We start from the raw sequence: 16,893 nt of genomic DNA, 5'->3' as shown, positions 1-16,893 counted from the left end.
GGCTGACAGACCTCACACGCACGAGCCTCCATTCGCATTCGCGAATTTAATATGAACGCGTGGTGGCAAAAAATGTACCAAAATGAACGTAAGTGAAACAATATAGGTTGAAAAAATATTAGACATCAATTGCGGACATTTTAGGTGAGTTATTTTCGCGGTGTGTCGGTTTCATATTGAAGGTCGTCGCGATGGTGAGCGCGTTGATATTTTGCCCTTCCAGGACCCTCGGTGATCCATTCAAGCCAACAAGTTTGGAGAGAATGTTTGAGTTTAATCAATTCAGAGCGACGAGATGGAGCCCAACTCACTGGTAATATCATCCGCTTTCATTTCATCCTCTCGTGAATTTATTGCGCGCACGCATTCAGTCGTATGTTATGATAAGAAATCAATGGATGAAACTTTACGGCAAAAGTTCATATTTTATTATTCATATTTATATAGAATGTGATTTATCATGTGATCAGCTGGAATGCTTTGCTCGCCTCTGATCCCGTGTTATATAAAATGTTGCTGAATATAAATATGGCATGTCTATTTGTGTTTCCGCAGTGGGTAGGCTCACCTTGTGGTTTGCACGGACCTTACATTTTCTACAAGGCGTTTAGATTTCACCTTGAAGGCAAAGCGAGAATTTTGTCCCTGGGTGATTTTTTCCTGGTCAGATGTAAAGCAGGGGACCCCATCTGCATAGCAGAACTACAGCTCTTATGGGAGGAAAGGACAACCAAGCAACTTCTATCCAGCTCCAAACTTTATTTTCTCCCAGAAGATACTCCCCAGGGCAGAAATGTCACTCACGGAGAGGTAATTTATGGCACGTTTCTTTGCTTTTGCTGCTTTCTATGAAGCGATGTGTTTATTGTGGCAGGGATGAAATATGAGCTGTGTGTGGCTGTGCATCGCATCTATTCCGCTGTCTGATCACAAGACATCTAATGCATCGCGTTTAATAATAGACACGCAGTCATAGTGGACCCTTGTCTTTCTTTCGCATCGGCTCATTTGCATACGAGCGTTTAGCGCATGCATTTCAAACAGCGTGTGATGATGAGAATGATGCCATTGTGTGAAGTTGTCACATCAGTGTTTGCTTGTTTCATCTGATGTAGCCTACAATAGTGCGGAAACTGAGAATGGCAAAGACGACTGAAGCGCCTCGTTCCCAGATAGCAATGAGTCGGCGGACCACCGGCGGTGATCCGGCGGCTGTAGAAGCGTCAGAATTGCGTAATCGCAAACACGTTTGACGGCGCACCGCCGGCGGCAGCCGCTTTTTAAAAGCGGCAGCCGGCTTCCTACCGCCTTCGTACCGCCGCCGGCCCGCAGGCAAACCGCCGTTCCGCCGCCTTTATACCAGAAGGCGGCCCGGCGGAGGCAAACGCTTTTTTCGAACGATCTGCCTCCGCTTATTGTGTAATAAATAATATATATATTTATTTATTATTCATATATTTGTAACATGCAGTTTATGATGGATAATAATTGAACAAACCAGATACATTCCCATTTGGCATTTTTATTCCACATTTCAAAGTACATTAACTGTCAATGATACAAGATAATATAAATTAAATATAACAGACAATAAATAAGCTTAAATAGGCCTATAAATAACAAAAAACATTTTTACTAAAGAACCTGCATGTTTCCAATTAAATTTTGGTTTAAAAAAAAAAAAAAAAAAACAGCCTTACAAGCAAATTATAACACTTACAATATTTGTTAATAACAAATAGGTCAGCTCTGGGATGAAAAGAATTACCATTAAATATTATATCAAATAATGAGGATATTTGGTACCAAAGAATGTGCAGGATACCAAATAAATCTAGGTATAACATCACATTTAACAAGCCATTTCTAACAATAGCATAAATGGTAATAATTTAGAGTAAAGCTCTGGAGAAGAATAGAACAGTAGTAGAACAGAACATTATAACAAGCCTGACTATGGGTTCTCCGGTTTTCCCCGACCTCCAGAATGAGGCAGCGCAAATTGGCTTATCTTCAGTGATTTCTTGTGCGCCTATATAAAGGACAAACAACCTCGCCATCCCATATCTATCCAAGGAGCTGCCTTCAAGGCAGGGTCACAGGGAATAAAAAAAAAGTAATTTCCACAGTGAACAGTGTGGATTGGGTGAGTGTAGCCTGAAACTTCTGGCTTCTTTAGGGGTCTTGATGTTACTGACTGCAGGATAAAGAAAGGGTTCCAGGTGTCAGTAGTCAGCCTAGGTGTAAGAGGTCGGCTGTGGGTCCCTCTCAGCTGTGCGGCGTCTTTTTCCACCTTCACGATCAGATGCTCCTTTCAGGTAACGCATAGCGCTAACCTGGACCGCCTCATCAGTGGCATCCTGGGTTGCCGGGTTCTTCCGGATGGCTCCTGTAGAAAATACAGATCTGTCATTCCATGTGAATGTCATAAGGCCACACACATCTACTTAAATATATAACAAATTTATATATTTATATATATATTACTTTGAACAATGGTCTTCAGGAACATGTCTCTAAAACATGCTTTATCCCCTACACCCGTCCAGGTTGTATTAATGGAAAGGTGATTAGAGAAGATACTCTAAAGCATTCGCCACACGGTTGTCTTTAGGTCCCTCCCACATTTGATTGCCAAAAACCGAAGCTGAAAATACAAAAAAGTGTTACAAATTACATATCTCTGAAGCTTCTCATACATAAATATAAAAATGTGACAGGCTGTGATTCAGACTGTAGAATATGCAGTGTACAATCTTAAATTTTACTTTTTAGATTACCCTACAGCATTATAAACAAAATCAGCACACTTACTGGAGCTCTTTATCCTGCCTCAAACTGTTGTCAAGCAACGCCAAATGGGTTGTCTAGGGGGAGTAACAGACCCCCTGGCAGGGATAACTCTCCAAAAGACACATTGGCACTGAAATGTTGCAGCATAGTGTCCATTTTGTTGTCCATGCTACGCACAACATCGCCAAACTCTCCAAGACGTCGCAGCATTAGGGTCTGATCTGCACCTACAGGGGTTCACAGAATAAAAGAATAAAGCAGTCAGTCCTGGTCCCTCAACTACTAAACTATGACATTTACAACTAGGTCTACTACATGTACAGGTGGCCCCAGTGGGAATTAAACCAACAACCACAGGTGTTGTTTGCAAGTTGTACCTGATTGCCCAGTACGAGCAAACGTCGTCAACATTGTCCCAACTTGCTTCACCTGCTCATGAAGTGAGCCGCTGTCATCCGAAGCTACAAAATGAAAGGCATTTGGTAATTTTGGACCTACATCACAGTCAAAAAAGTAAAATTTAAGAAAGAGTGCATGTTCTCACCTGCTCGTGCATTGCTTTCCCTCAGGGCTTGGTTCTCATTCTGGAAATCTACATAAAAAATATTTTATTTTAATTATATATATATATATATATATATATATAAAACAACAACTACAGGCACAATTTTCCATACTGTTAAAGTTTCCAACATCTGCAATTTCCTGTTTGTCCATCTCAACTCCTTTCAATATTCTTCTCCTTATAGCCCAATAACTAGACATTGTGACTAACAATTTATTTACCTTGAAAGCCGAAACGATTGTCCAACAATAGGTCTCTTGGATGAAGATAACCGATTGTGCTCTGGTCAAGGTATCTGCAAGAAAATGTGAACAAAACCGCATTGTTAACGTTAAATACAGAATATACAGTAGCTATGCTGTGGGGGGAAAAACTGGTCAGCCAAATGTGGAACAGTAAAATGTATTCATTCAGTGTAGTGAATCAAGTAAACTGCATTGTCCTCAAACATAATAAGTACAGCAGTTCAGAGAAATAACTCATAAATGACCTTAAATGCTAGAAGAACAGTAGCAACACAGCACATGTTAGCTAACACTTGCTAAAACTGACCTAGCAGCATGCTTGTTCGGACTAACAAAATAATTTAAATAACCTATATACATCATTCTGTTTTGTTAGAAAACACCAAAAGTTAAACTTAAGTCTTTCTAGATGTAAAGCTTTGGCTAACTTACCTACAGTAGCTAGATACATTTTAACATGTAGCACATGCTTGAACTCAGTGTGTAAAAAAGGCGAAACAGCACGTGTTAGCTAACACTGTGTATTGTGCACTATATCAGCGTGCGTGTCTGAACAAACTAATTAAAACAACCTACCGGTATATACATCAAAAATGAACATAATATTGTGTGACACAAAAAGGAAACATGTACTTACTTAAACGCTCGTAGTCGAGGATATTTTCTGATCTCCTCTCTTCAAATACTAAAACCATGTGATGAGCGGCCGCTGATGGTAAATCTGTATGTTTTACCGGTTTGTCTTCCGTCTTTTTTAGGTATACTGCCCCTCTCGGCCGGTGGAGGTACTTCTCTGTTTTTTTTTTTATTTTATTTTTATTTAAATTAGTACATGTATAGACAAGTACAATACAAAAAGTACAATGAGAGAAAAATAAAAATAATAAAGCATTGTGGTACAGTTCCGAATATGTAGAACAAAGAATAACAACAAATGTAACACTGTATATAAAATAAATAATAAAAATAAGAATTCTGAGATAGAAAATACTTTATAATATTAAGGCAGTCACATGAAATTGAAAAGCTTTCAGGTTTCTGTTTTTGTAAGCTTTTTGTTTTGCGACCTCATGTTTGAGAGGGTTTCAAATATTGTAAAAATCAGCTTTATAAGAGGTAATATTAGAGGGCTTCTTTTGAGTTATTCTTGTCTTATGAATGTAGAATTTTTCCTAAATAATTAATAATATATTTTTGTTTTTCAGAAAAATATGGGTTTTGAAAACAAAGTAAAATGTCATGAAGTTAGTTCTAATTTTTTGTCATGTCTATTTTAAAGTCAGTCCAAAAAGAAATAGAAAAAAGGGCAATACAAAAATAAGTGTTATCCTAAAATGAACTTTCAAACTTTCTTAACCCTCCTATTATGCTAAAAAAAAAAAAAAAGTATTACATCCATTATGGGTCAAATTGACCAACACTGTTTAAACACACTCGACATGCAAATAATCAAGTGAAAATTTAAATGTAATTTCCTAAACCTAACCTTATCATGGAATCAAGAGTCAAGAATCTGTTATAAACCCTAATGGCTTTGGAGCAAAAAAAAACTAATATTTGATATAATTCACATATAGGCTATTATGATTTTATAATCGCTTCAAATGTGAGAACTAGTTAAAATGCTGTCAGTTCCACTCTATTTCCCAACAAGCCAAACATAGCCAACGTGGCTGGTCGAATTTGAGAGTAGAAATCCTTGTATTTCACAGCGGCTTGCCGCCAGCCGGCCGCGGTCCATTAGGCGGAGGCAACCGCCAGAGAAAATGAAGCCGGCGGCCCGCCGGCTAGTCGGCCGCGGCATCTCGCAAGAAATGGGAGTGACGTATTCGGCGGCAAACGTTTCATCACCGCCAGCGGGACGCACCTATAGCCGACAGCTTAGGGCCGGCGGCAAAAAGAAGCCGTGCCGATATTTTTTGCTATCTGGGTTGTGGCGTTGCGATTTGCTGATTGTTGATAAAATAGTGTTGCTTCTGATGAGACGCAATTTTGAACACGCCAAACGATCGATGTGAAGAAGTATGCTGTTGCTGACCGTCGCCAATGATGCATGGGTTGTGCTGGAGAATATCTCAGGCAGATGTTTTAACTGGGCGATGGGAACTAATATCAATGGGAATTGATTAATAACGGCAATTTGATCAAGCTGCTGTGCCTTAAAGCGAGCGAGCGAGTGACATTTATGAAGGTTATCATGTCAAAAGTGCTGAATCCTCGTTCCATGTTGCATATAAGCTGAGATGTGTTTGCCCGACAGGAAAAATGTTCTTTCTGGGGATTTAACCCTTTGATGCGCTGAAACATTGTTCTTCCACAACACTGTGTTTGTTTATGCTGCTGTGCGTTTACTTCAGTAAGCTGTAAATGCTATTAACAGTCACTAATTCGCGCTATTATGTTGTGGAGTTGCTTGTAATTACTTTGTAATAGATTATTATATGAATGTAATATATCCTTTCGTATGCAACATTTGTTATTCGTAATGATATCTGTTGGGTATACTGTAAAAAAATATATAACTGCATTTTTATAACCGTTTCTACCTGATCTGATCATGTAGTCATGATTGTATAATGATTGCTTTTCCAGTGGCTAATATTCAAAACCAATTTTAATGGTTTTATTGAGATTACTAGCTAAATAATTATTATACTACAACAGTAAAATGTCTATATTAATTATTATTATTATTTATGATTATTAATTAATTAATTAATAGTATAATTATAATAATGATTTCTGCCCTGGGAAATATTAGCATTTTAGTAATAATTACTTATTTTAATTAGGATTTTCACATATTGACTGAGGTCTGTTTGCTGAATTTAAGCTTTTGATGCACAAGAACAGATTTTTGCTATGTTTGTTATGATTCTTTATGTATTTAGTGGATGTATTTGACAGACTGCACACACACACACACACACATGTATGTGAATATATGTACACACACACACACACACACACACACAAACACATTATATATACATATATAGCCTATTATTATTATTCTTTTTATTGTAGGTAATGATCAATTAATATAAGATAACGGATTACAATATAACTATATCTGATAACCGTTTGACCAGATAACCGAAGTAGAAGATTGTAATATTGGTGAAAAATATCAGTCAAACCATTTTTTATTTTATTTCTTATGGATTATTTATTACTTTTATTATATAATAGGCTATAACCAATGTTATTTTTGACTACGCATAAAACACATGTTTGTTAAAAGCAGTGTTTTTGACAGTGTAAACACTATAACGTATAGCTTTCCCATCCATAGTGCTCTGACGGTTGTGTTGCAATTGCTATTTTAACAAAGCAGCACAGCTGCAGTCTTACATGGATAATGTAGCAAGGTCTGTACCTGTTTTATCTTGCACTGCTCATGTAATCACCGATCCTGAATACAAAAAGAGAATCTGCTGTGTGTGAACCTACCGTTCTACTGTCCTCCCCCCATGGAGTGGAGGATCAAATAGCCTTTTCAAAATAATCAACAGGTTCTGTGTGAAGCCCTGTCGAAATGTCAAGGTTACTTTGCTGAATTATTATCAATATTAGGTGGAAACATAAACTGTTGCCGGGATCGACCTTGAAAACATGCTGTTTACACAATGTAACGAGGTGTTATTGAGGAAAAGCATTAGTCTTAATGCACTGTTTGTTCAGTTGATCAGAGCTCTGTCCTCTTTCCAACTTGCCACCGGCCTCCCTCCCTTCCCCCACTCAGCAGCAATGCCAATTATTTGCTTTTCAAATTTATTACGCATTCATGACTGCTGATCTTGAAACGGCCTGGGAGATAGGATTACTAGCCAAGGACAATGCTCCACTCTTAGGTATACTTACATTTTTGAGAATATGGTGCATTCTGTTAGCTTTTAGGCAGTTTTGCGACCAATAACTAGTTTTAGAAGTGAAAGCATATGCTTATTAACACACATTCTAGAACCGCTTCAAACCTTTTAAGGGTTTCAATCATGGGATCATTTTATGGATTTAGTTTTAATGAATTAAAGGCAGGGTTGGCAATTTCGGAGGGACTAGCAAAAGCAAGCTAGCTTTGAAAGCATGAGCTCCCTTCAGAGCGCTCTCGCCAAAGCCACGCCCCCATCAGGTTACGTAGTCTTAAAGCATGTCTTAAAAACATGACAATAATAATGAATGTAAAACAACTTAGAGACCTCTAAATTGTACCACCTGACTGCTGCAGATTAATTTCGCCGCTGATAGTGTTGCAATAGAAACGCATAATTCCGTGTCCGAAGACGTGCTTTGGTTCAGGAGGAACTGGACAAGGCGGCTGCTGTTTGTTTGTGGTGCTCAGCGACTGTCTACAACTTTACAAAGCCTTAGTGAACACGCTGATGTGTGCGCGGAAGTATGAAAATACATATGTTAACATCTTACCTGCCGAAAGACATCCAATCATTGCATTCGGACCGAATACAGTGATTGGACGAAAAAATTTTGGTCCTGAGACTTCCATATATTTAAGATACATGTACATTTTTTACATATTTAGACCACTTTTATTATTGATCAGGATGTGAAGAGAGTTTCAACCAGTATAACAAAAAGTGTTTATGAAACACATTGCCTACCGTACCTTTAATTTAGTTTTTATTCATTTTTAATAATTTTTTTTATACAAACAGCTTGTAAACATACTTTATCAGTAGAAAAAATTAATGTTAAACATGAAAGTATTATGCAATTATTTAAGACGTTTCTCTTTATTTTGAACCTTTTTGGCATAAAGCGTTCTTAAAGCATCAAGAACCGTATAGAGTTCTGTATTGAACCCCATTCAACCTTTTTTCTAAGAGCGTACTGAATACTAATCAGACAATATTTGGCCTTTAAACTGTGTAACAGCTGAGTAACAAAAGTATGTCAGTTCCAAAATATACCCACAGCTTTGTCAGAGAATAGTGCATTTTCTGTTTTCAGTTGCATTATAGTTAGAGTTAATGTTGTGTAAAAGTGTTCATTGAAATTCTGCAGTGTTGTGCGCATCTTATTTGTTGTAATATCGAGTATGGAGTGTACTTGTTTTAACACATGTCCTAACAAGTATTGTGCAAAAAACTGTGAAGAATGTTTGCCACTCTTTTGTGCATTCTCAGTGTAGTTGCTAAATGAGACATGGCGAATTTAAATAACAATGTGATTTAGTGTCAGCCAAAGCACCTGCAGTAACGTGAGCTTCACAACTCGGCAGCCTCAGATGCACTCAGCAGATTGTCCAATTAAATTACATTTGCATTTGCAGCGAATAACCCAAGCGACCGCTGATAAAGTTAATCAGCTATCATAGAAACTGCCATGCATTTGCAGAGGCTGCACTATGCTGTGTTAATAGTACAATAACAGACAGGTTTCCTATTTACGAGAAGAGAGTCAGTGGATGGGTCATGACCCAGAAATGGGTCACAGATTTGTTCTTATAGGGTCGCAAAGAGCATGCAAAAAACTGTGCTAAATGCAAATTTAGCAAGAATTTAATCGTCAATAAGTAGGGTAGAACAATAAATACACTTACAACTTTTAAAATATCAGAGAAAATTTTGTATTTTTATGCAGATCTAAAATACTAGACAAATAATTTATTATTAAAATTATTAATTTAATTAAATATTATTAATTTAAATGATATGTAATGTTATAATAATATAATATATATAAAATATTTGTAAATAATAATATATTATAAAATGGCATATTTTTATAATTTAACATATATATATATATATATATATATATATATATATATATATATATATATATATATATATATATATATATATATATATATATATATATATATATATATATATATATATATATATATATATATATATATATATATATAATTAAAATATATGTTAAATTATAAAAATATGCCATTTTATATTATATTATTTTATATATATATATATATATATATATATATATAGAGAGAGAGAGAGAGAGAGAGAGAGGGGGGTGGGGGAGATAGAGAAAGAGAGAAAATATTAATAAAAATATTAATATATTAATACAAATAAATATATTGAAAATATTAAAATATATAATGAAATAATTTATCATATATATATATATATATATTAATTAATTTAATTAATTAATTAATTAATTAATTACATTTATATAGCGCTTTTCTAGGCACTCACTCAAAGCGCTTTTACATAGAAGGGGGAATCTCCTCAACCACCACCAATGTGCAGCATATATATATATATATATAATTAAAAATATATGTTATAAATAAAATGATTTAATTATATATATAAAAAAGTTATTAATATTTTATATATATATATATATATATATATATATATATATATATATATATATATATATATATATATATATATATATATATATATATATATATATATATATAATTAAAATATATTTTTCAATTATAAAAATATGTTAAGTAATTTTTCTGTTTAAAAATATATATATTTTTTTTATTATAATTATTATAATCAATATATTATATAATTAGAATGATTATTGTTTTAATACAATTATTATAATAATTCTATTATTATAATAAATTGGAGTATTTATAATAATATATTATTCATTTTGAATTATATATGAATAATTTCTATTATTTTATTTTTAAATGAAACAATGTAAAAATGTGTTATTTTATCGATTTAATTTAATGAATTTTATTTTTTACGATGACGCTTTTTTACGATTTACGTACTGTTGAACCGCTGCTTGATGTTTATTGTAAAATCCTGAAGCGAATTTGAGAGCCACTGACAAGTTCCTCTGAATCTAAACTGTTTGAATATTTGATCAACATTCTGTCTCATTTGAATGCTCAACTGCAGACTCTGCAATGTGCTAATGTTTAGCGAGCGTGCCTGTGTATGCAAACAGGAAGGTATGCGAGTATGGTTGTGTGATAAAACAGGGCCACTCTGCTGTTGCCTTTTTGTTTCTACACCCAGGTGATGTAATTTCCCCTCTGGCTGGGGTTAGTCATTCATTAGAAGGATAGCAGTGGCTGAAACAGCAACAGGCCTGCAGTGATCTCTTTCTGGCAGCCGGCCGATAAAATTTAACACTTAGAGTTTGTGCCTAGAGAGGGCAACATAACACTCCTGTGAAGACGTGCAGATTTGGACTTTTTTTGAATCGACTGTTTTTGCCCTCCTGGGCCAACAAATTTTTTGGGCGTACAGTCTCACTGTACTCTCTAGCACTGGCCTCACATGGATCTGTTTGTTTCTAATTATATTTCCTCTTGTCTTTCATCTTGTTTAATCTGTCCTAAAGCGTGAAACTTTTTTTCTTCTCAGAAATAAAGATACAGAACTACTCCCTACCACAGTATTTCACTTGTGATAGCATTTCACAGAAAATATGTGTCATTTTAAAGGGAGGAATTGTTTTGGCAAGAGCTCGGCACTGCTCTCACAGTTTTTCAGGGTTTAATTGGACCCAGTTGTTCTAGAGTCCCTTAGCTCGTAATATCATTGTTTTAGTGTGTGTGTGTGTGTGTGTGTGAGAGAGAGACAGAGCTGTGTTTTAACGCTGTGTCGACAGACTCAGCGCTGGCAATACTCTTGAATAGCATTTATGTGACATAAGAGCAGAACTAAATGGGGTTGGTGGTTTATAAATAGATTCCATATCAGATTCCAGCAAGCACTATGCACTTTGTCTAACAGACATAGTTTGCATATCCATACGAATCCTCCTTTACTGTGCATTTATAAACCATGTGTAAGGAAAGATAATGGCCGCGTGTGCAAATACGCATGCAAATTTCCTGTTTTTGAGTGCCAGTAACTTCAAAGGGTCCTGGGAAGGGCGCTAATGTCTTATTAGTTGCTTCTTTCAGCTGTTATTTGAATTACAAACCTGGAGATTCGGAGTTGTGCAGGAAGCACGTGGCAGAGATCCAGTCACATCTCTGCTGCCTGGCATCAGTCCATGTTTGTGTTTGAATCCCTAAGACATATTAATAGTTCAAATTAAATCAGCACTCCTTTTGTAGGTAACATTCCGTAACGTGTTATTTACTTTCCCGTGGCAGTTAGGGATGTGCATAAGTCGTATTTTTATAATTGACTGTGTGGTGACTTGGCAGACTTAAAGACTTTAGTTCATACGTATATGATTTTAAGCTCTGTTTTATGTATTCGCCTGAGTGACTTTATTTGTTGTGTGGATCATGCACTGCTCCTCCTTTGGAATAATTAAGATGTTTTTGAAAGAAGTCTCGGTAACACTACAATATGGTCTTATTTGTTAACATGAGTTAATGTATTAACTAACATCTACTAACAATGAACAGCATATTTATTACAGTAGTATTATGCTAATGTTATGAAAATACAGCTGTTTGATGCTTGTTCATGTTACTTCAAAGTGCATTAACTAATGTAAACAAATATAACTTTTGATTTTAATAATGTATCAATAAATGTTGAAATAAACTAAGATTAATAAATGCTATTAGTTCATGTTAACTAATGTTAACTAATGAAATCTTAGGCTGCATTTGTTTGATCAAAAATACAGACTGTGACATAATATTATAATTTAAAGTAACACATTAAGACTGCTGAAAATTCAGCTTTGGTATCATAGGAATATATTACATTTTAAAATATTTCATAATAATATTTCATTTTTTCCCTGTTTATTTTATCAAATAAATGCAGCCCTGGTGAACATAAGATACTTTCTTATCTGAATTATTCCAATGTTTTAACCATTAGTTTAAAAGGAGATATTTAGCAGAATGTCCAAGCTGCTTTTTTCCTCAAGTTGAAAGTTATAATTACCATTTCTCAGTGAATTTTCGTGGGTGAAATCCACGTCGTTTCAAGAGAGCTAGATATGAAACGGTATGAAAATTTCATATCACGACTATAGTGACCAAATCACGGTTGTCAATATTATAACGGCATTGTCATAATCTGCTAGAAGTGTTCAAAAAGTACTCATACACACACTAATGTATTTTTTGTTTGCATAAATATTAAAATAATTACATTATAAATATGGTTGGATGCCGAAACCCGGTGCCAATATGGCAGCGCTCGTCACATATCACAACAATTCAGTGTTTTCAACCACATCATGTTTATTTTAGGTTTCAGACATTTAAATGCACATAAGTACTAGCAAAAAAACACACTCTGATGGCTATGGAAGCGGCAAAAACAATCCTTTCACACAGTTATAACTTGACTACGTGTTTTATTCATATCAGATACACATTATATAGTAACTATATACAGTAGTTTAATCTATTCTTCTCCCAGTTCACCGGTCTCTTACTTTCATGTATTTCGTGAGATGTGAATTAATTTACGTGATGTAAATCCGACAGATCCGATTCTCTGAGGCGCAAACATGGCGCAAACATGGCGCCACCCATCGCGCGGCATAGATCAACTAACACACATTCACTCACACATATTAGAAAATCAGAATATCAGATAGTTCATGACATAGTTAGCAAGTTTGTGAATATTTTGAAGAAAAAATAAATAAACCCGATACAGCTGAGCTGTCACACAGCGCTATTGTGGCAGCTGTGTGTCATGTGAGAAGCATGACGCGTCGCCATGGAAACGATAAGGCGATGCGTTCTAAAATATTTAGCCAGAGAATATGGTCATATTTCTGCAAAATAAAGCTGAAGCTTGAAGCTGATTTGTAGCAGACCAAGAATACAGACTGCTGTTATTACTGTAACTGTTATTTAGAGTTAAATTAGGCCTGTTGTAGTTTGGTTAGGTGGCTTTAGTTTTACTGTGAATTTGTTAAGTAAATTCTGTTTTGTATTTATTTATATTTATATATTTAAGTATACTTTAAACTTACTTTAAAATGTTCAATTTAAATAATAAAAAAAAAAATCAATAAAAAGCCATTCTTTAATCCCATCCACCTCGTTTTGTGGCGTTTTTTTTTTTTTTTTTTAGTATCGGTTCAGGCACCGGTACTGTTTTAAAAGTATCGGTTTGGCACCGGTATCGAAAAAAACCCAAACGATACACAACCCTAATTATAAATGATGACTGGATTTGAACGTCTTTGACAGAGAGGCTGCAGATCGCGCATCATGTTTGTTTTCTTTATTTTGCGAAAAGCAAAACATTTTGTTTTTATTGTGACTGTACACAAAAAAAAAATAGAAACTTGACAGATTATAATGATGTATAACACTTGCCTGAATGATAAAAAACGAATACGAAAGAGTTATTTGAGTCTCTTGGGCACTGATAAGAAAAAAAGCAAGCCGATCGCGCCGGCGCGGGGGTTTAACAAACAAAACATATTTGTTAGATGACTTAGAACATTATTACATATCTAAGGCTATATGTATGTATATGTATAAACCTTTAGTTATAATTGAATTCATTTAAGGACAGATCAAATTTGTTCAGTAAAAGTACTGCTTAATAAAAATCTATTTTTAAATCACGATAATCAAATACAGATTAGATGATAAAAATGAAGCATAAATACTAACCATCTGGAATTTTTTTTATCATGGTTTATCGTCAAACCAGTAACTGTTTCATTCCTAGTGAGAACAAGAGATTTCCCCAAGCAGATTTCCAGGGTTGCCAACTCTCACGCATTTGGCGTGATACTCACGCTTTCAGGCTCAGTCTCACGCTCTCACGCTGCCCAACTTAATCTCACGCCAAATTGCCAAAGCTTTGATATTGAACAAAGTCTAAGATTTTACATGTTTTTAAGCTTAATGTGAAATTCAAACAATAAATAGCGTTTTGGCGCTAATATGGCAACAGTTAGGCCAGCGTGTTGAAAAACGGAGTTGTGACATGCTCTCTCATCTCTCTCATCTCGCAGTCACGTGCTTCACGGAGATCTCAGTACTTCTAGCGCTGTGTCAATACATTTGAATTGCTTGATACTCAACAGCTCCACTTTACAGGTGTTTGCAGCAAGTTTTGGTAAACGGTACAGCATAGTGTGCATTGATTATTACGTCAACCATACAGGATCGTTTTATAATGGAGATGCAACCATGTTAACATTGATGTTAATGTTTTTTTTTTATTGTATTTAGCCCCAAGGTATTCCTGATTAATTGGTCACACTCATACTCATTGATGGTCAAATGTGACCATACACCTTAAATATTTTTCAATTGAATAAATGTTCTATATTTTAGTTCAATAATATTTATTGAATATTTTGAGATATTTTGGTAGCCTATTAAATACTATTTGTGCAATAATTATGGTCCATTAATGACCACTTAAAATATTTTTCTTCTAATATTTGTATTATTTATATTACAATTAGTATAGTAATTAAGGTTAATGGTGAACTATGTAGGATTTTTGCAGTAAAATATCCAGAAACCACTAGGCCAGTGTTATATATTTTGTTCAGTTGAGTACTTAGAATATCCCAAATGTTTCCAACTATTTGTAAATCGTGAGAAATTGCTATTTTAACCAAGGAACCGGGACGTGTGGGCTATGCGTGTGAGGGAGTCGCCTGTCGATAGCGTCATATCTGCGTCACCCTCGGTTTCCGGTTTTATTCAGTGAAACACTTTACTCTCACTGCAGTGTGAACAAGTGTCATAGCAGCCGCCGAGCGAACGTCATAACTGCCTTTTCAACACACTCAGATATATCTAATACGATAAACAGAGTTGCGTTACCTCATACTCATGATTGGAAAAGAGGAAGTGGCGCCGGCAACCGTGTCATAATAAAAGTCCCGCCGGCGATTATGCCATAATAACAGTCCCGCTCTTCAATCGCTCCAGCGGCCTTGCTCAGCTCCACAACACTCGGTCCTGCTCTGCTTCAGACTACAGTAATGTTAATAATCGCATCCATGAACATGATTTCTGCCCGAGTCCTATCCTGACTGTTTTCCACCGGCTGTGAGGTGAAGACCACGTGTCCCAAGATTCTGCGCTCAAACGTGGCGTCATCAAACTACGCCTTTGTTTTGAACAGGCGAACTCTAGTGGACGGAAAAGTTACATAGTGTAGCTTTAAATTAGATAATTCTTATTCAAAGAGGCAAATTACAGTCATTTTGTGGCTCGAAAAATAATAATTTCCATTTGTAATGCCATTACCCACTAGTGCCTTTATGGCTCTTTAATCAATATACATGTATCTAATAGTTGCTCAAAAAAGTATTGCAGTTTTGCATTTGAATAAATATTTAGATATGATCAAACACTAGATTTCTTTAAATGTGAAATTTTAAAATGTTAATAACGTACATATCCTTATTTCCTTATATGTACAGCAGGCTATGAATTGATACTGAAATCAAAATCGATATACCGTCGTCTACCGTCATATAACCCCCCCCCCCCCCCCCCCCCCCCCCCCAAAAAAAGAAAGAAAAGAAAAGTAAATCTCACTCCAACTGGATCTTAAAAGTTGGCAACCCTGAGATTTCTCAAGTTGGACATGCAGAATTGAAACGTCAGAAAGTTGCTTGGTTTGAAAGTGACTTCTGTGTGAGCTGTGCTTCATACATCGCTGCACTATTGACAGTATAGACAGTGGATCTATTTGCTCGTGTGGTTTTGCCAAAATGTTGCTAATGTGACCGCACTTTTACAGTGACAGTGGGGACCAGGGACAGTATTTGACACCATCATTTTCCCAATTCAGTCTGTATTATGCATAATAAGTGACATTAATCACTCATGGTGGGTTATTTGCATCGTCTTGTAATGTATTGTAGAATATGGTAGATTACCGTGCCGGCAGTATAGCGGTGTGCTAAAGCACTACATACTTCACAACGCCTCTTTGAATTTATCTCTGAATTTATTCCCTTCAAAGAACCGCTGCCAAAAATATGAAGTAGGGAAAAAGAAATTGAGCTAGAATAGTCCACCTTGGTTGATAAACGGCTGGTCGTTTTAGGTACTAAATCTGAATAATGGCACTCGTTTGTTAAAACATGATTATTTGAACTTTTTAACCCCCAAAGTGTGGTTAACATTGATATTTCTTGTTTTTCTTTAACCTTCACCTGAGCATTACGAGCAAACATTTGCATTGTCTCTCAAAGCTCTCGCGTTTCATGACAAATGGGTTTAATTTTGTGAGGCGGTGTCATCGTATTTCAGAGCGGCCCATTCTGAAGCAGCGCTGCACTTCCACGTCCAATCAGCGCGCAAACAAGCGGCTTTTGTTGGCGTGTTGTAAAAGGAACTGAATTAGATTCAGGAGAGATTTCAGTTGCACATCTGCAAGTTATTTCTGA

The 16,893-nt window shown here is 35.6% G+C and overlaps 2 protein-coding genes across 3 annotated transcripts in view; one reads left to right on the top strand and one right to left on the bottom strand.

Annotated features, from left to right (window-relative positions):
• Window positions 1–269: 269 nt before the first annotated feature.
• Window positions 270–16,893, top strand: part of arid5b (AT-rich interaction domain 5B) — a 179,653-nt gene continuing 163,029 nt past the window's right edge. Inside the window, exons 1-2 of the mRNA XM_079801320.1 lie at window positions 270–313; window positions 556–810. Coding sequence (XP_079657446.1) covers window positions 296–313; window positions 556–810 — 273 coding nt within the window. The 5' untranslated portion in view covers window positions 270–295. The remainder of the gene's footprint in view (window positions 314–555; window positions 811–16,893) is intronic.
• On the bottom strand, window positions 1,505–4,575 carry LOC307116864 (uncharacterized protein). Of its 2 annotated transcripts, none has more exons than XR_013815342.1 (7): window positions 4,241–4,335; window positions 3,580–3,653; window positions 3,338–3,385; window positions 3,171–3,254; window positions 2,815–3,020; window positions 2,488–2,647; window positions 1,505–2,389 (listed from the first exon to the last, which is right to left on the bottom strand). XR_013815342.1 is itself a non-coding variant. In XM_079801328.1 (7 exons), the coding sequence occupies exons 1-5, from the start codon at window positions 4,296–4,298 to the stop codon at window positions 2,845–2,847; spliced, it is 432 nt and encodes a 143-aa protein (XP_079657454.1). In that variant the 5' UTR covers window positions 4,299–4,575; the 3' UTR covers window positions 1,505–2,389; window positions 2,488–2,647; window positions 2,815–2,844. The 2 variants fall into 2 exon arrangements, 1 of the variants encoding a protein (XP_079657454.1); XM_079801328.1 differs by having other exon boundaries at window positions 3,338–3,377; window positions 4,241–4,575.

The sequence above is a fragment of the Gobio gobio genome (assembly GCF_949357685.1).
Source record: "Gobio gobio genome assembly, chromosome: 20".
Taxonomy (NCBI): Eukaryota; Metazoa; Chordata; class Actinopteri; order Cypriniformes; family Gobionidae; genus Gobio; species Gobio gobio.
This window is presented reverse-complemented; position numbering and strand designations above follow the sequence as displayed.